Raw genomic sequence first — 25,759 nt, forward strand, 5'->3', positions numbered from 1 at the left:
TAATGAGAACCTCTCTCAAAAAATAAAAGGAACTAGAGATGTTGCTCAGTTCCACAGAGAGGGAGAGAGGGAGGGAAGGAAGGAGGGAAAATTAATGCTGCTCTAAAAATGTTATCCATAAATTAGATTTTTCTGAAAAGAACTGTGTTCCCAGGTGGAAAAGGAATTAGACCAGAGCACAAATATTTTATTTCGAACCAATATTTTTAATGATGTTTTTCTTACTTTCTAATTTCACTTATGATGAATGCCAATTTAAAAAAAAATCAAAGTATTCTTAACTTTTATACAGAGTCTTCAGTTTTTTTGATTCTTTGCCTATTCCATTAGACCACGTGTGCTTCTCAGAGTTGTCCAGTCTACTATGTATTTAAAGAGTCAAATTAGTGTAGAATTGACAGTGTTCAGAGTCTTCCAAACAAGGTCTTTCCAAGGGACATCCTAAAAATATTCCTTACAGTTGAGGTGACAATGTTATGTAACCTAACAATTGACATGTTATTAAAAGCTTATAATAACTGAATAAAAAATGTGAGTTATAGATTTTATATAATCACTCACAATGCACTTTTACAGAGATTTTATAGTCAGGTAATAATTAAAAAAAAAAAAGAAAACAATGTGCTACAGCCAAAAAACCAGCTTTTACGAATAGCATCAGTTGATTGGTAATGAATACTTACTGGAAGTTTTATTATAAAAAGTTAGTTTTAAAAATAAAAAACATGCTCTAACACATGAGGATTTCAATGTGGTTATATCAAACCATACTTGAACATGACTAGAAATATTACAGTACTACCCAAGTTAATAAAGAATAAGAATAGTATAGTGTGCTCTTCATATAGCTGTCAGTTTTGTGTTTCTGAAAACAAATGAAAAAGCACAAATGTTGCTAAGTCAAGCATTCCATTTACAGTACGGTTGTTTTTGAAATGCACTTGATAACTGAAGGTTAAATATTGAATGTCTATTTTTGTTACTGAGAAAGGAATGTTCAAGCAAGAAATTTATGTAAAATCATTTGTATGCAAAATGAAACTGCAATACATGCTTATTTCTGTTAATCCTTATGTATCAATAGTTTGGCAAAATTCTGTTGAAATTTTTTGTCATTTACCATATGAGATAGATTTTTGTGTATGTGTATGATACCACCATTATTAATAGAGTTCAAGTATTCCAAATGTAAGAATTTTTGAATTTTATATTCAGCATACATTAGTAATTACTTTCTGAAGTTTCCAAGCTGAACACTCATTCTGCTCAAAACACAACGAAATGTTGCAGGTTGTATTTCCCAGTACTTTACTGGATTGTGGAATAAACTTATTGCACTGTATAAAGATTTCTTCATCTTTGGCATTGTTGGACAGAAGTCATTCACTCCCACTTTTGTAATTGAATTAGAATGAAGGAAGATTATCTGTTGTAGTAGGAAAAAAGAATGGATTAAAATACACAGTAAATGTACAAAGAAGATATTCTGTTTATAGTCAGCATTTATGATATTATTCAGCAGTTTATTTTTCATTCACTTGAATGTATTTTCACTTAAAAGAGATACACTTACTTATGCATGCTAAATACTGTTCTAACAACTCCAAGTTCATATTTGGGAGAGGGCCTGTATGGCATAAAACTGGTGCCATTGGTGCCATGGCTCAGTGCATACTGCCTGATCAGCTGGGTCCCCTAACTCCTCCCACCCCTGATGTGTGTAAATAGTTTTTTCAATGCCATGTTTACATTAATTTGTTTTGAAAGTATTAGAAATGAGCAAAGGAATGAAATTCAGTGATCTAGAAATTCAACTCACAACATGAACATGAAGGAACACTGGCTGGCATTTTCTATTGTGGAAAGAAGCTGTAATTTGTTTTATAGAAAGATGTGTCTGTCAACATCTTAAATGCATATTTGTAATACTATATCAGTAGTTGAATCTTTATTTTGCAGCAGTGGACAAATCACAGTATTATAAGCCACATATGTGTTTTTTTAAATTATTACTCATAAAGAATGATGAACTTTCATCCCATTAACTGCTTTTCTGTTTCTTCTTCAGGCTTTTATTTAGATTTGGGAAGTAAAAGCAAACTGCTTGCCTGATAGCGTTTTGGCATATTAAAAAGTAGGAGCTTCTTGCTGGCAAAGCTGAGTTATTGGCTTTGACTCTTGTTACCTCTAAATTTGGTTTTATTTAAGATGGATCTATGATTATGAAAACTCCAGGCATTGTTAAAATACTTCTTTGGCGTTTAACTCTTCTCTGTCCTATATTAATATTAAGATTTTGTGACAGAGGCTTTGTGTGGTCCCCTGCATGTCCCCTGCATGTCCCCTGCTGCTCAGTGTCAGAGGTCAACATCCCTCATCACAGCTCTGACCTCACTGTGAGTGACGACAGGCTGTGTGTGGGATGTGTTTACTTTGTGGATGTTCATTGAATTGTATACATGTGACATGTATTCTTCTCTGTTTGTGCCACAATTTTGTTCATTTAAAAAATGCTAATAATGGGCTGGGGATGTGGCTCAAGCGGTAGCGCGCTCGCCTGGCATGCGTGCGGCCCGGGTTCGATCCTCAGTACCACATACCAACAAAGATGTTGTGTCCGCCGAGAACTAAAAAATAAATATTAAAAAATTCTCTCTCTCGCTTTCTCCCTCTCTCCTCTCTCACTCTCTCTTAAAAAAAAAATGCTAATAAGCCAGGCATGATGGCACAAGCCTTTGATCCCAGTAGCTTGGGCTGAAGCAGAAGGATATGAGTTCAAAGCCAGTCTCATCAATTTAGCAAGGACCTAAGCAACTTAGTGAGAACCTGTCTCAAAAATAAAATATAAAAAGGAGTAAGGATGTAGTTCAGTGGTTAAGTGCCCCTGGGTTCAGTCTCCAGTACCAAAAAAATAAAAAAATCGAGTAGGCGTGCAGGTAGATATGAGAGAGACAAGAAGTTGGGATCTGAGTGGCACAGAATAGCAGATGTGAGATCAAGGAGAACTGGCTTGAGGTAGCCAGATTGTGGTCACTACTAGCCGTTGTACAGATGTAGTTTTCAGAAACATCAGAGCAGGTATTGCCCCAAGATCCATACCTGCATACAGCACATCCTTAGATGGATGTATTTCCAAGGAATACAGAAGCAAAACTTTAGTTTAAAGAGGAATCAGAACAAAATCTAGAAGTTGAGTGCTCAATGTCCCATTTTGTTCTCATTGTTGTTCTCAGGGTGTCTTTTTCTTCTTAGAAGAGAAAGGCTTTGCACATGAGAAAAATGGATTAAGGTGAAATAATATTAAGTAGGGATTCTTAATCTGAGGCCATAGAGAAAAACCATTGGGATTGTGAAAGTCCTAGAATTATGTGCAAAATATTTTCTTCACTTTCTGTGACAATTGCCAGCAAATTAAGAGCTGCTCAATGAGAAAGGAATGATTTCTAATAATGAAAAGCAACAAATGATAAAATGTGAATTTTTTTTAGTGGCACTGAAAATCAAATCAGGACCTTTTATTCTAGGCAAACACACTACCACTGAGCTCATCTCCACCCCAAAGTGAACTCCTGATACTCCAAAGAGTGGCTTTCAGTCAATTATATATTTGGGTTTGAATATTTAAAAAAGCATATCTACTTCTAATCTAACACCACATTGATGGTGAAAATACCTGGATCCTAATACTCTTGCTCTGCCTTGTGAAATGTTTCAAGAACAAAAGCATATAGTATCCTGCTTGGTGTCCTAAGCTGTGCTACCTCAGAAACTTCAGAAACTTGAAGTTAGCTGGATCCGCAGCTTTGCAACAATGACCTTTGCAGTATCGGTAGGAGAAACTGGAGGTGGTTATGGGACCTGAACTTCTCAGGTGACAGCTTTGTAGTCCTACCTGGTAGAACACCTCATGCAACCTGGAGAGTACTTGTGTCTGTGTTACCTGTGCTACTTGCTTGGTTTTTGCTTGAGTGTTTTATAAAAATTAAAGAGTTCATGTCTGCCAAACACAAGTAGAATGTTTTACCTGGAGGTATTTCAACTCCTGTAATCCTGAAGGGATCTTTTTTAGTTTATTGTTTTCCAAGTGTATTTCTCTCACACGTGGTATGTTAGCAAAACTTCCATTTTCAATTTCTGTGATTCTGTTGTTTCCTAGGCCCAACCTAAAAATGATATGAAATGCATTAACTCATGCAGATGGCTGGGTTTGATAGAGTTCGCTGAAAATACAACAATACTAGTTAGAATATAAGTCTGACCTATTTTTTATATGATCACAGAAAAGTGTTTTATGGCCTTATTTACTAACCTGTTTCAGTATGGAACAACTGTTTCCTCCCACTTTTAGAAAATTATCTGTGCTAAATCTAGCAAATGGAAAATTCACAGAGTGCCTTTGTCTTCTTTCCACTGGTTTGCCTCTGATGTTAGTATAGACAGTAAAAACAATGTTTCTTTCTAGTATTCCCTTCATACTTTTCAGTAGCAATAGCAATGATCTCAACTAGTTTCCCTGTACACATTCTCTCACTCTCTCTTTTATTTAAAATAAATAAATGATAGCTGAATGCACTGCAATTCTTAATACACATATACAGCACAATTTTCTTGACTCTGGTTGTATATAAAGTATGTTGACACCAATTTTTGTCTTCATACTGGATAATGATGTCTATAACATTCCCAATTTTTACATACCTGTTGGCTTTTTGTGTGTGTGTGTGTCTGTGTGTGTGTGTGATGGGGATCAAGCCCAGGGCATTGTGCATGCAAAGCAAGCACTTTCTCAAATGAGCTATATCCCTAGCCCCCCGTACATGTTCTCCAAGAAGCTTCATTACTATCTTAGTCATAGGGTTTACCATTTGTAAGTTAAGATTTTGGAAACTTTTACCTTTGCAGTTCTTTGTATCGTTTAAAATCCTCGAGTTCCACAGTTGCAATTTTATTATAATCTAAATGGAGTTCCAATAAAGTAGATGGTAGGTCTAATAAGAGAAAGATGTTTGTTAGATTAAGTAAGACCAACCCCCACTATTTACTTGTCAAGTATCAGATTATGGATTCAGGCAATTGTTTAAGTACTTACTTTAATTTTTTTTATCATTGAAAATTTCATCTATACACAAAAATGGAAACTATTATTATTAATTATCCTGCTGTTGTCCAGCTTCAACAGTTATTTCCATTTTTTCTGATCTTGTTATATTTACCCCCATTTATTTACTGATTTATCTATTTGCTTTTTATTTGTTTAGTCACTTCTTTGATTGCTATAGTATTTAAACTCAATTCTCATACAGTGTAATTTCACCTATGAACACTTCACTTAATGTCTAACTGAAAAGCTTGTCTTTCTTTTAACCTCTTTGATAACACATCTAATAAAATTAACAATTCCTTACTGTCATCTAATGGTCACCCTCCATCCCAGGTGTCTCAAATATATCATCTTACAATTGGTTTGTTTTATGTCTTTTAAGATCTCCTATAATATACTCCTTCCTTTTTCTTCCTATTCTGTTGATTTCAAATATTGACTTGAGACATTCTTTTTATAAATTGTGTACAGCTTCCAGATGTTATTTATCAGAATCCTAACCCCTTGTTTCTTATGACCTGGCCCTCAGATCCAGAGATGCAGAGTCAAGGAGATCACCTTTCAACGGATGTTTTTGGCATTTATTCATTCATAGGAGGAATTGTAAAATGGTGACTTTCTGTTTTCTTTCTTTGCTTGGGGTTGGGTTGGGGTTTCTCCTTGCTGTCAGGCCGGCCACAAACTACAGAGCCCAGCATTCTCCCACCTCAGCTTCCTAAGTAGCTGGATTTCAGGTATACACCACTGTGACTTTTTGATTTTATCATTCTTCATGGATTTGTAAGTTGGAATTGCTCTCTAAATAAATTCCCTTATCAATTATTAAATTACTTGTCCTACAGTTTTTATACAAAAAGTAGCTGAAAGGATTAATTCTGTCAAGTAATGAAGTGATACAAAGAAAGTGACCAATTAAGTTTTTAGATATTTTTTTAGTTGTCGATGGACCTTTGTTTATTTGTTTATTTACATGTGGTGCTGAGAATTCAATCAAGCATCTTGCACAGGTTTTTTTTAACATAATTATACAAATATTTACTCTGAGACAATTCATTGCATTATTATTTTTTCTTTATAAATTAGGAAGTGTGTCTGCTGTGCCACCACATGGCAGACACCCCATGAATGTTCTTTCTCCTGAACACGTCAGGTATATCCTGACAAGGCTGGATGAAGCTTGAATGAAAGAGACTGGCCAGAAATTCAGTCAGGCCTTGTTTTGTTTTCTATATAATAAATTATTTGTCAACCAAAGGTTCTAGGTAGGTAGATGGGAACAGCTTTTTTTTTCCTTCAACTTTTGCTGAAACATTTCCTTCCTACATTAACAATGAAGACTGATGAAAGTCATTGAAATGTCCATACACACACACACACACACACACACACACACACACACACACACACACACACGACTATAAATACATATATATATATATATATATATAAAACATTATATATGTTTTTCACTCTGAAACAGCTATCTTTCATTATCTATTAGTAAAAGCAGCAACTTTATCATAACCCCTCTCTACTACCAAAAAAGGGATTTTATATATATATCAGTAGTCTTCGTGGCTTAATTAATTTTGATTTCAGGATTTATTTTGAACTTTCAAAGTTAGTAGAGAGCAAGAAAATAATTCTTCTAAACTTAGATGTTTCTAATTCCTTGAATTCTAAATAACTGAGTTTAATTATATTTTATGGGATGACTATATGTTCCTTCCAGTATGTAAGATAAATGTTCTGTGCTCAAATACCTTGTGTCTCACTGAAAAATGGATAGTGTAATGTGCCTACTGTTCTAGAGTAGATTGTAGCATGTCTGAGAAAAGCAAAATCTTTGAAAGAGGGTTTGAAGAATTTGAGGAAGGTGAGTGACCACAGAGAAAAGTGGAACACAGCCTCTAAAACAGGTGAGAGCAGAGGTGTGAATCTGGCAGAAGCTCAGTGAATGTGGACACGGGAAGCCTGAATAGGCTTCTACAGGAATGTCTGTTCCCACCCTGTTCCCACACGGGTGCTACAGCCACTGCCACCACACTGCCTACACACATTGCAAGCAATGCAATTATGCAGAATTTCCCAAGTGAATAAGAAGGAAGACTCTCCTATTATTTCTTCCTAGTAGGGACTCCTGAGAGGTCTATCACTTCATCCTGTCACAAGGAATAGTATGGATGGAATTGTGATATGCAGAAAGTCAGCCATCACATTTTAGTGAATAAGCTACAAAGCAGAATATAGTTTAACTGGTTTCTGAATGTCAGATCTTGAAGGAGTAGTTATGTAAATTGAGAGATTGCAGTTTAATTTCCTAACATTCCTTAAGCTTTCAGAGAATGTTGAGAATTTCACGAGAAGTTAACCCTGAGATGCAGTTTGAAACTTGAGAATTATAACTGGGGTGTTTTGCAGTATAAGAAAGCCCACCAGTGTGAATGTACAAGTGGCCCTGCCTGGTTACGTGTGTCAGATCTGTGAACATAAAGAACAACCAGGGCACCTTGCCAAGTGCCACAGTCTGGCGCAGCAGCTTCCTCCTCCTGCCCTTCAGTCTTGCCTCCTCTCCTCCCTCTGCCTTCACTCCCTTCCTTGTCCTGACTTTCCTTTTTTCCCTGTCAGCTTCCATCATAAAAAAGGGATTTTTATATATTTTACCTATTGCATAGGTATTTTAAAACTGAAAAGCTTAAGGTTAACATTTTAGATTTCTTGTAAAAAAAAAAAAAAAACAGCCACCTCCTTTAAGGCTAAATGAAAGTGGTTTTTATTGGTATAGTCTGGATTTAACTGGGTTTTTTTTTCTGATAGAAAAAATGTCTTTCACCTAAGTGAAACCTAGGTGAAAGATTAGTTGATAATAACAATTACTAATTATTGTTATTATAATAATTACTAATAATTGTTATTAATAATAAGTTCACTGTATCTCAAGTTCTCTGTTTATATTTGTTTTGTTTATCTCTGGATCAGGATGGTAGTAGAGAGGGGTTACGATAAAGTTGTTGCTTTTAGTAGTGGATACTGAAAGATGTGTTTGTGAGTGAAAAACATATTACTCCTCACATGGGTTATTTCTGACCTAGATAATCGTCAAAGCACAGAGCCCTTTTCTGGGTCAAGGGAAGCAAAATTTTGAGTATGAGTTCCCATAAAGGTAATTCTGTCCAGCTAGTCATCAGGGAGCATGGAGATGACATTGTAGAAAACTGGTCATCTAACAAAGTTAAGGAGACATTGAAATGCCAGCTTCTAATTCTCTTAAAGCTAGCATCAAAAGTGCAGGGTTCCTTCAGGTAAGTTTGTTGCTAGGAGAGGACGCCTTCTAGGCCAGACACTTGCCTGAAACCTTATTCTCTGTTAGTGCATTCCTCTTCATAGCGCTCCTAGAAGGGAGCTGTTGGAGAACCAGTGTACATCCACTCTCACCAGAGCCAGGCACCTCCATAAGGCCTCAAGGGCTTTACCTCAAGTGTGGCAGCTCAGCTGGGAGTACGGTCTGGCCAACTATCTGTATTTTTTCTCTACAGAATTTTCTGCCTCTGATGTCAGACATAGGTGAGTAAATGTCAAAAAAGAGAAGGAAAATAAAAAGTTCATTGCTTCTCAATATTTATTTTTACTGGGGAAAAATATTGCAATTTAACATTGTCAAAAAAATATAAGGCTCCCTATGCTATGTGAAACAAAGTTAAATTCATACTACTCTGACCAGATACATTGATACAAGGATTTCTAATTGTAGTGTAGTTTTGACAATGTATACTGTTCAGTTTACAATACTACATTTAATGGTCATTAAAAGAGGACAATTTTAAAAATATTGTCTTAAAGCAAATACATACCTTTAGGAATTGAGGTTAGTTTTGCTTCAGCAATTCTGATATGGAATACTGTCACCCCTTCAAATGCCCCTGGCTCTATCCCATTATTATCGAGAGGGTTTGCACTCATTTCTGTGGGGGAAATGACATGATTTAGCACACATAGCTTGTTATGCAAAGGAAATTCATAATGCAGAGAGACACATTCCAAGAATATTTTAAGAAGTGTGGATTTCATCATTCCTGTTGATTTACTCTCATTTCTGTTGGTTTCAGTAAAGTTCCTTTGTACTTTGTAAACTGGAATATATAATAGGATCACTTTTTTTGCTTTAAATTAAGAAATTACATTATCATTCTCCTCCAATAGTAAGCATGATAAAAGTTGTAATAATATTGCTTCAGAAAAAAAGATCATTCTTCATATAATTTGAAGCATTTGTGTTTTCTGTTTTGTTTTCCAAACTGTTTTTAATCACAAGTTAATTAGAAATTATATTATTAGCAGAAAGAGAACTTCAAGGAATTGCTAATAAGAGGCTGTTTGGTCAGTGCCAGGTACTTGGTTAAATTAGTGAATAATGAATGAGAATCTTGGTTAAGAATTTTGAATGGATATTGCAGAGCGAATGGCATGGTTATTTGATGGGTATTACAAGTAAAATATACTGGAGTTTAAAACACACAACAACAATTGCTTAGATCAGTACTCCTAAAGCAGATAACAAAAAGGTTTATATTTCAAATGATATATGAATTAGCTTTGTACATTATATTTTAGTAGTTTATGTGATAAATTAAAAATATTACCTTTATATTAAATAAGAATAGCATAGATTTTATTACTTAGGGTCCAGTTCATAAAACAGAGCCCACACTAGGAATTTCAAAGGAGATTCTTGAGAAAGAGATTATGTACTACAAAAGCCATATTTTCTTTAATTATTAGAATCTGTTAGAAAACCCAGTGGTACATCAACTCCCAAGAAACCTTTGTTTCTTTTTTATTTATTTAGAATTGGGGTCTTGCTGTTTTCCCAGACTCTTGAGTTTGCTAGGACTGCAAGGCCTGAGATGCCACCCTAAACTTTATTTCATATTCTCATTTGTTTATGAACAGTTTATCTTAGAAATCCTAAAATAATGACAATAAATTTCAGTATTTGCATGTTAATGATGATTTCAAGATGGCCCATTTATTGGAATAACTTACCCAACACGTGTAAAGCACTCATTCCTTTGAAGGTGTCCTTTTGTATTTTCTTAACTTTATTATCATGAATTCTGAGCTCTGCTAGTGACTTGGGAAGATTAAGTGGTATTTCACTTAGTTGATTGTGGGATAAATACAGCCTTCGCAGCTTTTTTGTGGTTAGAAAGGTTTTTGGGTGAATCTTTGTTAGCTTGTTGTTGTTCAGAATCAGAGCCTAGATAAACATAGTAAGTTACATAGTATTAGAAAGTGGATTTGATTTACTGATATTCAATAACGATTCATCTTTAAAATCAATATGATTTAGGTCATTTATGTACTTGAACAACTATGTAAAATTTTCTTGGTCCAATCCAGGCTTTAAAAACATTGTTTACTATGGAATAGGAACAATGCAAAGCTTTATTGATTAACATTATTCCTTTTGATACACACTTATCTTTTTTATCTTTGAGTAGTTGATACAGTCATGGTTGAGGCTTCAACCTCTACCCAACCCTTCGTGGAAGTGACCAACAATGTTATTTTTATCTTAAATGATATCTGTTTACTCTACAAAATACTTTTGCATGATTTAATCGACCTTGAAAGCCTCACTTTTTTCATGTGTGCTAACATTTACCATTTCTCCCAGAGCAGAGACCTGTAAGGAAAACCCCTCCTACAAAGTTCCCTCAGCATTCTGGCATATTTTCAGGCCTTGAGGTAGCAGTGGATCCTGAGAAATGGTGCACCCCTGTCTCAATTATGTGGATATTTCTCAGGGCTACAAGGCAGCATCCTTGAGATGAATCTAACCCCAGAGAGTAAAGAGCTTAATACCAGGGTGACTGTGTTCTTTGTGGCCAAGACCTTTTTGTGACCAGCTACCTTGGTCTGCGAGAACCATCAAATTGGGATGTAGGAATTTCAGAACCCAACCTGGGAAAATCCTGGGCAAACTGGGACATATTGGTCTTCTGATAACCATTTTCTTTTCTTTCTTTTTTTCCTTAGTATTCTTTTAGTTGTAGATGGACACAATATCTTTTTTTATTTATTCTTTATGTGGTGCTGAGGATTGAACCCAGTGCCTTACACTTGCAAGGCAAGTGCCCTGCCACTGAGCTATAGCCCCAGCCCCTTGATAACAATTTTTATTACAAAATGACATAGCTTAGTCATTTTCTTTGCCAGATGTAAAGATATAGTTTTCAGTGTGTGCCAAGGATGCTGGCAGATTGCTTAGAATCTTCAGAACCTTTTTGTCCCTCTTATTGTAGACCCTTTGATTTTCTCAAGAAATAAGTTGAGGATAATTCCCTTCAGGGATTTTGATCACAGTTCCATTCTAAAGCAGTCTTCTTTTTGTTTCCAGACTGATTGAACAGGCCTGACTGGTACTACTCACATCGTTGTTTTTCATAGCAGAGATATATGCACTTAGGTTGCCCAGTAAACACCCTTTACCATCATGCTTACCATTTCACTCAGCCCTTTGCATCTCTTTTCTCACCTTCTAGACATACCACTACTGTTAAAGGTTGCACCTGGAAAGGTTAAGCCTAGGAGAAGAGGGGAGATTGCATCTTATTGCCAGCTGTCAAGATATGCACCTTTCTGAGTATGTGAGGCCAGCTAGGAGAGTGTTCTTTTCCTTTAGTTTTTTGAGGTGGGGAGTTTAGCAAGATGGTGCATCACAAAGATGATTTGTGAACCTCACTTGACCCCATAAGGTTTAAGTTTAGCAGAAAAAGTTGCTCTCCTTTGAGTAATGCAGAACGTAACTGTGATCATCCTGCAAGTAAGGGTCAGAGCTGCCCTGCCCCGAGCTGGTGTGTCCCTCAGTGAGATTCAGACTCAGTACATGAGCTTTTGTCTGTTTGTTTGTTTGTTTGTTTTTTTCCTATGGTGAAGACATGGAGTTGCTGGAGCTGCATAAAAGGAAGGATGAGTAATAAAGCTCAAATGGAAGTTTTTATACAGCACTGTCAAATGCTAACCCAGCATGATAGGCTTGCAGAGTGACTCTAGATCACCGTACTGCCAATGTTGGTTTTCACACGAGGAACTGGCTGTCATGGAGCCTTAAAGTCATCATTAATAAGCAGTGTGATTATGTGTAAGGACAGAAGAAAAGTGTATTGTGCAGAAGTAAAACAACAAGAAGTCATGGTGAATGTGTCTTTAATAGCAGCAAGAAGTGAGCTGGGAGGCCTGAATGTCATAGATCACATTCACTCTCTAGATATGTCACCCTTTGTGTGAGAGTCACAATGCTAAACAAGCAGCTGAAACGTAAAAGATTTGTAAACTGTCTAAAATATTTTTATTCTCTTTAAGTGTGCAATATACCTATAATTCAAGTATAAAACATGTACTTTTAAAAGTACTTTACATCCTAGTGCAGTGGTGTAGCCTATAGTCCTAACTACTTAGGAAGATGAAGTGAGAGGATCATTTGAGCCCAGGAGTTTAAGGCCAGCTTGGGCAACAGAGCAAGACCCCATCTTATAAAACAAAACAAAACAGCTTTACATGAGTATGTTGGGTCAGCTTAATCATATTGGCCTGGTAGTAACATTGGCTAAAAGATGGGGGTGGGGACCCTACCATTACTAAGCACCTTACATGTATTTGCTGATTTAACCTTATAACCACTTTGTGAAATTCATGCTATTATTACATTCTCTTACAGCTGAGGAAGGTGAGGCCATTTCCCCATTAGATTTGGGCTCAGCTCTACTTAGACTCCAGAATGTTCACCCTTAAACAAAATTGCCATATAGAATTTGATTAAGAAAATGGTAAAGAGACCTAATGTTCCTGACACATTGTAGATTATCATTTCCCAATGCATAACAGGAGTACATGTGGAATAAATACCTGGAAGACTCCTAAAATGCAACAAAATAATGATATGACAAATTGAAAGCTCACATAGCTCTGGTATTAAATATGTCATTAGTATTCTTGTGGTCATCTAAGCTGAATGTGGGCTGAAGTAATGGAAACAGTCATAAGCTGTTCTTTTTTATTTTTTTACACAATATCTTTATTAATTAATTTATTTTTTTAGGTGGTGCTGAGGATCGAATTCAATACCTCAGAAATACAAGGCAAGCGCTCTACCACTGAGCTACAGCCCCAGCCTCATAAGCTATTCTTGCTTTTATTTTACATAAATATATAAATAAGTGTGCGCACATACACACGTACAATTTTTATCTCCAACTTCTGATGCTAGAAAAATGGTCTTTCTATTATTCAAAAGTTTCTGTGGTCTGAAGTTAGTGGGGTGGGCTGAGTGGATCTTTGGTAGAATCTTTTGTGCTGTTGCTGATTGTCTTAATATTTAAGTGAGGCCTCAGTTCTAAAAAAAAAAAAGTTTTCCATTTGCTTTTTTAAAAATACATACATTGAAGCTGTATTTTGGAATGGTGACTTTCCAAATCTGAGCTATTTGCATAATTCAAAAGGGAGTAGTGAAAGCAATGGGTACCCATCAGAGTGACCCTTCTGCAGGAGGCCAACCCAGGCGCCAACAGGAGCGTTACCTTGCTGCTCATGCTCGATGCAAAGTCTGAGTGTTAGTCACTTAGATATCTCCTATGTGCTGATATTAGAAATTTGTGGTGTCTGGAGTCAACAGGTTTGGGTAAAGATTGCTTATGCTCTAGGCTGTGGTCGTTGTAAATAATTGTGTTCTTGTTCATTTTAATATATAGCCATTATTGTTACCTGAATGGATTAGAAACACATTTAAGGTCCATCAACTCTCAGCTCACCACCTTTTACCTGGCTATTATTCAGTAAACATCAGTTGGATTAAATCATTAATTGACTTAAATCTATAATTTCTTGTTGACTATAACTTTTCTGAATACAGAAATTTTGTCATATTCACCTAAAAAACATGTTTACACTTATACAATATAACTATTTTGTTAATGATACAGATTTTCACTTAAAATATTTGAAAATATTAGCAAATACTTACATAAAGTGAAGTGAGTCCTTTAAAGTCATTTTCTTTGATTTCCTTAATTTTATTGTTTTGAAGGTCGACCATTCGAGTATCAAATGGAATGTTGTTTGGGACCGAGGTTAAACCTGAGAAATAAGCAAACGTGTTACAACTACTAGAAAATCGTACCAAAGACAAGATCTCTAAATGGTAGAAGTATGTGGTTATATTATTTATTAGTCATGCTGAAGACTAGATCAATCGCTGATATGATAGAGATGTACATTTTTTTATATGCATGAATATCATTAAGTACCAGGACTCAGTAGTTGTAATATGACAAAAACATAGGGTTTTTTTCTTTTTGTTTTAATACTCAGAGCCATTTCACATAGCTCATTTATCTGTACAGGGTTTTTATCTTGAGTCTGGCAGGCTTCAAGGTGAAATAATTGGGTGTAAGATGACTGGCAGGCAGCTGAGGCTTAGCTTATGAAGACTAGCTTTCGTCTAGATTTTTGGCTGGGATAGTGAGAAATTGAAGCATGTAGGTCTTTTTCATTTTTAGGAAGGCTCAAAATATAGAAAGTTGTGCTTAGAAAATAGATTATTGTCATGTACATAATCATAAATTTCACCACCCATTTTCTGTAATCGACTCTTCTAGTCATAAATTAAACTAATTCTTATTTATTCCTACATGACTCTTCATTAGGAACTAAGTGTGATATTTACCTTTACTTATATCATCATGCATAACATTAGCTCAGGAGCAAAGGTATTTTATTTACTTGTCTTTTTCACTTTTGTGCCAGAAGTACACAGGTCTACCTTTTAGTTGTTGTTCCTCTTTGCAGGTGCAATGATAGCTGTCTTTATCATCTTAGAATAAGGTACAGCTGCATGCTTCCTCTTTGTGTAGATAGGCAAATACTAATTAAATGATTATAGACTTAAACTTTTTTCTCTCTTCTTGGGTTGAGAAAAATGAGAAAAACTCAGAAGCTGTTTGTAATGCAGTTCTTCCTTAGTTTCTTTGCTTTCTATAGATGGCCAACCTTTAGTCTTTGGACTGAAGGTGCCTATCTCCTGCTAATTATTGGACATTCCATGCAACAAAATGATTGATGAGACTAAGGCCTCCTTGGGGCTTTTTTTCCTAATATTTGATTATGAAAGGTTTTAATAGATGTAAGAATTTTATAGTGAAAAATCCACATTTTATTTATCTACTTTGTACCATCAGCATTTTATTATACTAAACTTATTGTCCCTCAGTTCATCTTTTTATAAATTTTAAAGTGAGTTTTAAATATTTACACTTTGGACTTAAAACAAAAACAAAGAAACAAAAAAACTCTGCCTTTATCCTAAAAAGCGATTATGTATGACAGCCCCAATCTGAATTGAATATCCAAATATTTTGAATATCTACCTTCTGCTTTTTGTGTTTTCCCCCTCCATACTTTAAAATTAGCAACTCTTGGACTGGGCTTGTAACTCAGTTGTAGAGCACTTGCCTCACATGCGGGAGGCCCTGGGTTCGAGCTTAGCACCACATAAAAAAAATAAACAAGTAAAAATAAAGATATTTTTAAAAATTAGCAACTCTTAAGAACTTTCACCATAGAAAGAAAGAGGAAAGGGGATAACTTGATGAATTAGCAAGGCAGAGCCAGTTTTGTTTGTTATAAGAGATCATTTTGGTTTTAGAAAGTGATAGGAAGTCTTGTGGGAAGTGGGAGGTTTTGCTGAAAGGATCCTCCTGATAACAGATTTTTGCCAAACCTGCTCCCATCATGGCCCTGATGGAATTGAAGCTTTGGAAAGTGTTTATTTCCTGAGAGAGGAAAAGTGACAATTTATCAAGAGCCTTTCATAGTCATGTTATGAGGGAGGTGAGCTGTGTGTATTATATGCAAAGAGGACTCCGGAAGAGGCCCTAGCGGACCATTGGCTTCTGTGGGAGCTGTGGCCAAACCCTGGCCTCCACAGTGGGGCGGGTCTCTGTATCCCCTCTTTAGGAAGTAGCTGAGTACAACTCTTTATGTCCTTTCTGATCACATCCTCTCTCTGAGCAAGGTGAGTATGCTCTTGAGTGCTTCTTCATTAGAAGTGTTTAAAAAGATACTCAATAGAGAATTAGAAAATTTCAGAGAGAATTTAGTTCAATCACTTCTTTTCTATGCAGTTCTAGACCCAAAGCATTCAAAATGAATAGAATATTATCTTTAAAACATCTAGATTATAAACCAGCATGGTGGCTCATGTCTATAATCCCAACGACTTGGGAGGCTAAGGCAGGAAGATGACAAGTTCAATGCCAGCCTCAGCAATTTAGTGAGGCCCTAAGCAAATTAGCAAGACCCTGTCTCAAAATATAAAATAAAAAGGACTAGGGATGTGGCTTCAGTGGTTGAGTGCCCCAGGTTCAATCCCTGGCACCAAAAAAAAAAAAAAAAAATTATTAAAATAAAACATCTAGATTGCAGATTTCATATTCTGTATAACCTGTTTCATTGTTCTGGGCAAGCATCTTACTTTATGATCATAGAATTTTTCTAGAAAGGACATTCTCAACTTGCTGATACAATGATATGAACCACAGTAAAGAAAATTGAAATAGTGCTTTAATTTGGGAAAAGAAAGAAATGTTCTGTATTGTAAGATCCCTATTATTTCTATTATTCTGGATCTTTAAAATAACTGTGGATGTACTTTGCAATTTGTTGTGCTCTCTACCTAAACATTTATTTATTTGTTTATTTTGAGGTACTGGGGATCAAACCTAGGCCCTTGAGCATACATGCCCTACTGAACCCCAAGCTCCTTATTTTTCTTATAAGCGAAACTCTCCCTATGTTGCTCAGGCTGTTACTCGCAGTCCTCCTGCCTCAGCCTCTCAAGCAGCTGAGATGACAAGCATGTGCTGCCATATCCCACTTCCACCTAAACATTTAAATTTTTTAAAAAAAGTGTAGTCAATGGGATGATTTTTCAGATTTCAGCAATGACCATTCCTATCCTTTTAATTTTATCAAAATAGCGTTATTATTCTTCAAAACAGTGGATCTGTGGCGCTTACCTAGATCAGAACAGTGCACAACTCGTGAATAGCATTGGCATCCAAATGGACATGTTGGAAACAAATCAAATGGGAAAAAGGGGTGCGTTGGCTCTTTTGTTGGAAAAAGAGAGTTGTCATCATCGTCGTCATCGTCATCTGCATCTTCCATATCCTTCAGCATCATATTCTTCAGAGTCATGTGTGAAGGGCTAAAGAAGGGTTTGGCAGAGCACACAGCCAAGAGCAATAGAAGCACATATTCCTTCATGCTCTTTTAGGTGCAAGACTGATCTAGGACTAAGTAGACATTGAGCATTAAGTTAGAATTTAAACAGACATAACTTCTGCATCTATGCATTTCTGGGTCCTGGCAAAAATACAATAAAATGGCATTCTTCTGCTTTGGTAGGTAGTATGAGGGTAAATTTATAAAAACTTTTTGGAAAGCAACTTAGCAATAAGTTTTGGGAGCTTTAAAAAAATCTTTATTTGCTATTTACAAATTCTGCTTTTTGGAATCTAATCTCAGGAAATAGTTAAAAAGTTCAAAAAGATGTTCATCACAGAATAATTTATAATATAAAAAATTAAAAGACAATCCTAGTGGTTAACGTAGTGATAACAATAAAATTAAATAGGGTAGGGTTTATTTATGCCATGAAATATTTTGGAACCTACAAGATGTTTACAAAGACATTTTAAAATGAGGTTATAAAAGCAATTATAAAAACTCCATACCTACTATACTTACAAATGCAAAGGCAGGAGAAAAAAAAAAAAACCTACATGCATATACCTGATTAAAAATAAGCTCTAGTAGTAGAATCACAAACAACTTTTGTTTTCTCCCCCTTTCACTTTAATTTTTATAATGAGCAATAAGTAATGCTTATATAATTAGAAAATGAATGAAAATTTTTAAAAACATATCTATGACCCTGCCAAAGAAACATCATCAGCGCCCCTTAGACAACATCTGGAAATTTTCCTAAACCATTTTCTCTTCACTCTCTCCATCCTTCCGCTCATCTTTGGTCACTTTTTCCACAATGTCATTGGTATCTTCTTACTTCTAATCTGTTCCACTGTCTAATACTCGATCCAATCCAAGTGATGTCCAGACTCTTTTTTTATTCATTTTTCCACTGAGTTTTGTTTTTGGTGGGTGCTGCATTGGTTTTAGTTATGATTTTTTTTTTAACTCACACAAAACTGGAACATATTAATGAGAACCCTCAGAGCGTAGATTCATTGCCATGTGCTGGCTGATATTTCCACAGGGATGTTTACATGTAGTTTCTTAACTACTTCAGTGAAACTGGCACATTCTTAGAAATTTCTATAAAATTAAAAACATTATGAAATCATCCCAAATAAGTGTATCCCAGAGAAGCCCATTCATGAGACCCAGTCCTGGCAGGCGGGCATTTACTGGCCTCCCTAGCAGAGGCTCCACAGAATGGTTTTCAGCCTAAGTCATTTAAAAGTCCTCTGGCCCTCAGTCGCCTGAGTGCCAACAGTGAATGAATAAGAGAGATTTCATTCAGGGCTAACCTTGCCTCAGGAAGAACTCCTCCCCTAGTCCCTGAGTCCTCTCAGCTGTTACCATTTCCCAGAACACAGAAATCAGCTTTGATATCACTGCATGGGCTTGAGTTTCCCTGAACTCAATAAGCAATTAACTCCCTGGCTTAATTAAACTACACATTTGCACATGGTGTGTCTTTTTTAATCACCAGAAGAGGGTTAGAAAATCCTACTATGAGTAATTAATCTGAAAATTATTTTATATGCTCCAAAAATCTAAATGGTGATGTGAACATTTGCCCAGTGGGTAGCTAGCTGTGTCACACTGACCAAGTGTGTATGCAATCTCGGTGATAATCTACACTTGAATATACTAGGAAAGAGATTACTTATGGCAAAGCTAAGAAAGTCAAAAAACTTTCTATAGTTTAGTGTTGCCATTGATGCTGTGGGTCCTACCTGCTGGTAAATCCTGGCACAGGTCTAGGGAAGGTCATCTGGTCTTCATTTTCAGTATCACTTTTTCCTGACTCTGTTTCTCAGCTCTTGCCTAATTTTGACCCATTATGTTTTTTTAGACTTCAGGTTTTTTTGAAGTTCCTGGCTCCTTAGTGTTTAGTTCCTGGCTTCACCTGGACCTCCAAAATACTCAATTCCCTGGAAATTCAGCTCTAGGTCATTAGCTGAATCAAAACTTGTCCTTGATTCCAGTGCATTCTTTAGTATTCTTAAGTTTTAGCTCCATCTTCCAGGTTCAAAGCTTTTCTTGACCATGGTGATGAGAAACTTTCAATGTCATGTGAAATCCTGTCTCTGGCTTAGTTTGAGGTTGCTAGAATTATTCACTGGGCATTTCTTATACACACACTGTGCCCTAGGAATTATGTCACGATGCTGAATGTGTGGGCTGGAGCACTTCTTTCTCCTCTCTGTATTCTCTCTCATATTTCCCTTATTAAAGCACAACCACAACTCCTAATCAACTACTCTGAGGAAAGTATGTGATGTTAAAGTTAATCCTTGAAGTTGGGCATAGTTGCACATGCCTATAATCCCAGTGACTCAGGAGGCTGAGGCAGGAGGATCGAAAGTTAGAGGCCAGTCTCAGCAATTTAGTGAGGCCCTAAGCAACATAGTGAGACCCTGTCTCAAAATAAGAAATAAAAGGAGCTGGGGGTAGGTATGGTTAAGCACTCCTGTGTCCAATCCCTGGTACAAAAAAAAAAAAAAAAGATTGATACTTTAATGTTAGGTGCATTGATAGAAAATTTAAAAATAAAACACCTAAACTAATAGACTAGTAAAAGACAATGTTGGCTGTGTACACTTGCTCTGGAGTGGGGATCTCAAACATTTGAATAGGGATGTGTGTCTCTAGCTTTCTGAAAGTGATATTCTTTGTTAGGTGTCTCTCTGCTCTCATAATTGTCAGTTGCTGTTTGAGATCAATAAAGCTGAAGACATTTGTGAAAACATACATGCATATGAAAAAAGCATACAATACCTAGTTTTGAAATAGTGCACAATAACTGGTAAGAGTAAGGGTGGTCAGATTGTGAGTGAAGCATTATTTTCTCATGCATGATTTTTTTTTAAATTATAAGGCCTTTATTATTACAAAAAAGTAAGGAACACTTCATGAATTTCCGTGTTATCCTTGCACAGGGACCATGCTAATCTCTGTATCGTTCCAATTTTAGTATATGTGCTGCTGAAGCGAACACTCATGCATGATTTTTAAAATTAGTTGCATTAAAATTTTTCAAAATACTGGTTTGCCAACAAAGTCTGCTTTGCTTTGATCTTACCTATGTACCTTTGCCTTTTCCTGCCCCGTCTCCAGAGACTGATATCACAGGTGGTACAGTTAAGGATTTCCTGGATACTCTTCTGATTTATTTCCCCCAAAAGCCAAACAAAAACACCTAACTGGGAAATTGTTTTGAAGTTCATAATTTCTTGATTCCTAACTTCATTTTCTGGTTTGTAGGAAATAAAGTTTTGGTTTTGTTTCTTTGGGGCATTGGGTATTGAATCCCAGGACACTTAACCACTAAACTCTATCCCCAGCCATTTTTATTTTTTATTTTGAGACAGGGTCTCACTTAAGGCTGGCCTTGAAATTGCAATCCTCCTGCCTCAGCATCCCAAGTCACTGGGATTACAGGGTGTGCTACTGCGCCTGACTTAGGAAATGAGGATTTTTAATGAAGTTATTTGTTTATTTTTCATTTGGTTGGTTGTTTCAACATGTTTTCTCCTAGAAACTTTGAGCTATAAGGATTTAAATTCCCAGTCTACACAAGGAAAAAAATATATCTTTTAACACATAATATAACTGAAATAGAAAACTAAGGACACTACAGAACTGGAAAAATATATATATAACGTATAATAAGAGGAATGTGTTGGAGTTCCAGAGCAGATGCCAAGAACATGTCTTGGTTTTCCTTGTGGCCTGGCAGCAGGAGTTAAGGGCTGGCCTTGTTCCTGTGCAGGCCACATGCTGGTCTGCCAGATTCCTTCAGCCTTGTAGCCTCCATGAGCTCAGGAGAGGCTCCCTCAGTGCCAGCCAGAGGTTCAGGCTGAGGGGCAGGATAAAGGGTGAGAAGCAGAATTTGGAGTAGAAAGGATAATGAGAGGCTGGCTACACAGGGCCAAGAAAGGGGGAGCACAACAGTGACAGGCTTGCTGCTGTTCCATATCCCGCTGCGACTATGCCGAGCAGCCCACCCTGGGTCAGCAGAGTGTCAGGCAGGGTTCCTCCGATTCTCTTATTTTTTAGACTGGTGTATCTCATGAAAGCCTTTATTCAAATCAGAGATGAAGTGAAAACATGTAATTGAGACTGCTGCCTGCAAGTAAAGGGGGAGTGTTGCAATTGTGTGAGTAATGTGGTAGCTGGGCTCTTCACTGGTGACAGATGGAGGCCTGTGGATGCAGGGCCTGTCGTCTAGTTGAAGTTCCCTCTTGGTGGTGAAGGTTCCAGAACATTCTGAACCACTGTGCTTGAATATCTCCAGTGAAAGGACTCAAAGGGAACCCACCACCTCAAGGCATCATCATCCACTGCTACCCATTGATGGCTTTAGAAAACTCGTTATATTGACACCCAAAACATCTTCTGGCAAATTATTTTCTCTGTGCTAGCTCTGTGTTCTCTTGACCCTATAAGAATAATTTTGTGTTCTCTTATCCTGGTTGCTTGCAAAGAAAAGTCAGGCCAGCCTTGATTCCTTGAGGAATTCACTGTTTACACCCTCTGCCTCATGTGTTGGGCCTCTGCCTGAGGCTCCATTGGCCCACATGTAGGTCCTAGGCTTTCCCGTGTTCTGCTGCACAGTTGCTAACCCATAGATAAATAGTAGAATATCTAGGAGGGAATATTTGATAGCTGTGCTTTCTCATTCGGGAAGAATATAGAGAATATCATGTCTTACTTAAAATGATATGCTTTTTAATTTTATTTAAAATTTTGAGTTTCTTAATATGCCTCAAACTCAGTTTTATTAGTTTTGGCATCATTTAGTCTGTGCTATTTTTGAAACTTTAAAAAATATTTATATCTTGTTCTCAGGAAGACTCAATATTTCCCTGACTTTAACCAGTTTTGCCAGTGTGTTCTACTCCTGGACAGTTTCGGATTTTGGACTCAGTTTTCTCTTAATCAGAAGACTGTTTAAAATATTATTCCAGTGCTCCTGCAGTTACTAATAAATCATAGCCATTTAGACATGAGAGAGGCCTCTAAGACATTCCTACAGGGACCTTTTTTTTTTAATAAAGCAAGAAGCTGAGGCTTGGGAGTCCAAAACTCCCCGGAGGTGGCAGAGCTGAGGCAGCATCCTCATTCCTCACTGCTGCGCTTTCCACCATGCTCAGCCTCTTAGTGGATTTCCATCTTATTATTTGTGCACAGTAAACAGACTTTCCTCTGGAAAATACGCTTTGACCAGGTCCTCAAAAGGCTTCATAACAGAACTAGAAATGTAGCTGAGAAATGCGACAGTGTCCTTTATACCGCTCCAGATTTGGAATGGAAAATGTGTCTAAGTGAAATGGTATTTCCTCTGAGACACTGTGTTTAATAAACAAGTCACCGTGCTTTTAAATCCCATGTTTATAGATCCACTTTGCAGTTTCCCTTCTTGGCTTCCACATTCCTATCAGTTCACAGGTATCAGTTATAGGTTTTAGTATATAAATGTGACATAACATAACATGCCCCACATGGCTCACAGAAAGAATCCAAATAATATAATCAAGGTATAATCAAGATAGCCTTGTAAGCTGGCAAGTTAAAACTCCAAGCATGCATTTGGAAATTTATGCACAGTACCATTTGTTTTGGACACTGATGCTTTTAAAACAACATTTTCCACAGGAAACAATTAATTTTACTTTAGAAGTATAAATAGCATTCTGATTAAAGACCTTTTGACTGCTTTTCCTTTCATATCAGTTTTTCCTTCATAAATTTTTTAATATCTCTAGCAACCTAGCTGCTATTAAAAAAAAAAAAAAACACCTTCCTGCCTCTCCTTTTTCTGACATTTACTACAATGCCTTACTTGCAAAGTTAGCCTATTTTGCTTCAAACCTCAGCTCAGGTATGGGAATATTCTTTTTAATGTAGTGGTTAGTTGTAATAGAAGACTGCATATCCTCCTCCTTTCTACTATGGCACAAAATTGCTGAATGCCAAAAGCAAACAGAAAACATGAAGATGCTTTTACATGGGTGTGGACTTGTGATTTATTTTTCTTTTTTAACAACCTAATGATTCTTGGTGGGATTACAAAAAAGAAAAAAGGGGGGAGGCTTTATTTTTAGGGAGATATAAACCCTTCAGGTTCTTTATGACTCAGTCCCTAAAGCATGTGGCCACTGTTCCTTGGCTACAACACCTCTGAACAGATGAACATGAAAAATGCTCTGCTCTGTTCAGATTACCAGGAAGCAGAATATTGAACACATTGCCTAATATTTTAAATCTAAGATTTCATCAAAAATTTGGGAAAGGATAAAGGGAATCTTTGAATGTATTAAATTCTAACTATGGATTTTATTAAAAGCAGTCCCTAATTTTTCATATGGAATATAGAAATAGTTAAACTATTGCTGGTATTTTTTGAAATAATGTGGATTTACTGTTCAGTATCATTTCATTGCATAAAAAATAAGAAAGAAATTTAAAATATCGAAGAAAATGTGAACATTCAAATGTGTAAGTAAAAATGATATTTGAATAATTCACACATTTTAAAAACACATTAGAAAATGTCAGTTTTACACTTTGAAATAAATATTTGCTATTTTATCCCCAAACTTCATTATCATCAATGACTAAAGTAATGTTATTTTCCTAAAAGAACATATGTCTACTGAAGTAATTTTTAAAATCAGTCATGTTGGTTTTTATTATAAAGCTTAATGTCAGGTTTTCTCTTAGCTATTATAAAAGAGATTATATTTAAAATAAATTTATTATGCAAAAGGCATAAAACTATAGTAATTTTAAGTACAAATTTAGGTTTGTATTTAAATGCTGATTTTTAAGAAACTATAAAAATAAGCTTTAAACTTTACCATATTATTTACAAATGTTTATTAGTAACATTAATGTCTCCCAGTATTGACTATAAAATAATTATATACTGGCACATGTAAGATAGACATGAAAACATACCTTGTCAGAAGAGAGTAGTGGTCTTGAAAGTAGAATTTATCCACCCTGCACTACTTATCTATAATGTAAATGTTCTCAGGCACTGTTTAAGAAGAAAATATGAGAATGTGTTACATTTAAAAGAAAAAAAAAAAACTCGCTAACACAGCTGCACCCTGGTGTGGCTGCACCCTGGGTGATACTGGAATAAACTGCTTCCACAGATTAGTCCATGTTAGTACTGAGGAGCGAGATTAAAACTTGTTACTGCTCATATGTTTTCCATCACTGTTTGTATCGTAGCCAAAACTTCTAGCTAAACTCTAGACGTCTACTGGAAGATTCAGAAGAAAAAAAAAAAAAAGAGTTTAATAATGCATGGCAGCCGGCCATTGAAATTACAGTCAGAGTCACTCAAATACCTGATTTGAAAAAAACACTTTATGAAATTCTTAAATGAGTGATTACTTACAAACTGCAATTTCAAAAATCATTCACCCTGTATAAACTATTAAGATATTTGTCAATCTTAGTAAAGAACACCAACATTACTGAATTGTAAACCCAAATTCCAGTGGACCTGAGAGGGGAGTCCAGGCTTTTGTTTTCTCCTAATGACTGAAGCTATTACATTAAACAAATTTCTCAAGTCTTTTTTTTTTTTTAAGCTCTTATTCCAGCCATAGGCATGTCAAAGGAACTGCAGACAAGGCCCTGCAAGCTGCTCCCCAGCCCTAGCACATAGTATGGTACAAACAGATATGAGTGACCAGGTAACTCCTGTGGATTTTTGCAGGTTCTCCTTTGCAATAAGGGGAAGTTGGCTATGCCCTCACTAGGAATTTGGAGACCTGAAAGCAGGGAAGATGCTATACTCTCAGAAGAAAATCATTGTTTGTGTCCCCCTTTTCCACTTACCCTGAGAAATTGCCCACTTCCCATCCACTAAGACAGTCCTTTGAGATAAGACATTTTTCTAACTCTAGAGACAAAGACTCACCCTGCATAGTGGTCCCCAGTGGATCACCTGGTTGTTGTGTGAATTCGGGGCCAGTCTGTTTGCAGCTTTTCCAACCAATCATCAGAATCTGATACTTCCTGTCATAAAGAATCTTGATTATCTGTTGTTCCCACTTTCCAGAGAAATGGCACTCATTGTTTGAAGCGATACAGTTACAGTCATGGAGAGACTACTTATGCCTCACATGTGCATATGTTCATATTCCCTTCACTTAAATAAAATAGTCATCCTTGGACCTTGAGTCTGACCATCACAGCCAGCTCAACAGTCCCACACCACCAGTCCTCAGCATAGCTCAGGTGGTACTTGGAGCTCCAGCACCTGAGGAAATGGCAGCCATCTTGTTTGAGTTAGAATGCTCATATTCTCATTTATTCAGTTATCTT

The 25,759-nt window shown here is 36.4% G+C and overlaps 2 protein-coding genes and 1 non-coding gene across 3 annotated transcripts in view; 1 reads left to right on the top strand and 2 right to left on the bottom strand.

Moving 5' to 3' along the window:
• Cenpp (centromere protein P) overlaps nucleotides 1-25,759 on the top strand; it is a 230,506-nt gene that overhangs the window by 104,807 nt on the left and 99,940 nt on the right. The gene's annotated exons all lie outside the window — the stretch shown is intronic.
• On the bottom strand, nucleotides 186-24,631 carry Aspn (asporin). Its single transcript, XM_005320865.5, has 8 exons — nucleotides 24,374-24,631; nucleotides 17,176-17,454; nucleotides 14,124-14,236; nucleotides 10,145-10,358; nucleotides 8,953-9,063; nucleotides 4,895-4,988; nucleotides 4,025-4,163; nucleotides 186-1,426 (listed from the first exon to the last, which is right to left on the bottom strand). Exons 2-8 carry the CDS (start codon nucleotides 17,423-17,425, stop codon nucleotides 1,229-1,231), a joined length of 1,119 nt encoding a protein of 372 aa, XP_005320922.1. The 5' UTR covers nucleotides 17,426-17,454; nucleotides 24,374-24,631; the 3' UTR covers nucleotides 186-1,228.
• On the bottom strand, nucleotides 20,305-20,408 carry LOC120886752 (U6 spliceosomal RNA). The gene has a single exon (XR_005729858.2). It is a non-coding gene; the product is annotated as a U6 spliceosomal RNA (small nuclear RNA).

Source organism: Ictidomys tridecemlineatus, chromosome 13, assembly GCF_052094955.1.
Source record: "Ictidomys tridecemlineatus isolate mIctTri1 chromosome 13, mIctTri1.hap1, whole genome shotgun sequence".
NCBI classification, from domain to species: Eukaryota; Metazoa; Chordata; class Mammalia; order Rodentia; family Sciuridae; genus Ictidomys; species Ictidomys tridecemlineatus.

Bases quoted from the DNA above. Each gene is read 5' to 3' on its own strand.
- Aspn (XM_005320865.5), bottom strand. From the start codon at position 17,425: ATGAAGGAATATGTGCTTCTATTGCTCTTGGCTGTGTGCTCTGCCAAA. The intron at 14,237-17,175 runs GTAAGCGCCACA...CTTATTTCTCAG, and splicing joins TGTGCACTGTTCTGATCTAG to GTTTAACCTCGGTCCCAAAC. The intron at 1,427-4,024 runs GTAAAACATTCT...CTACTACAACAG, and splicing joins AGGAGTTGAAATACCTCCAG to ATAATCTTCCTTCATTCTAA.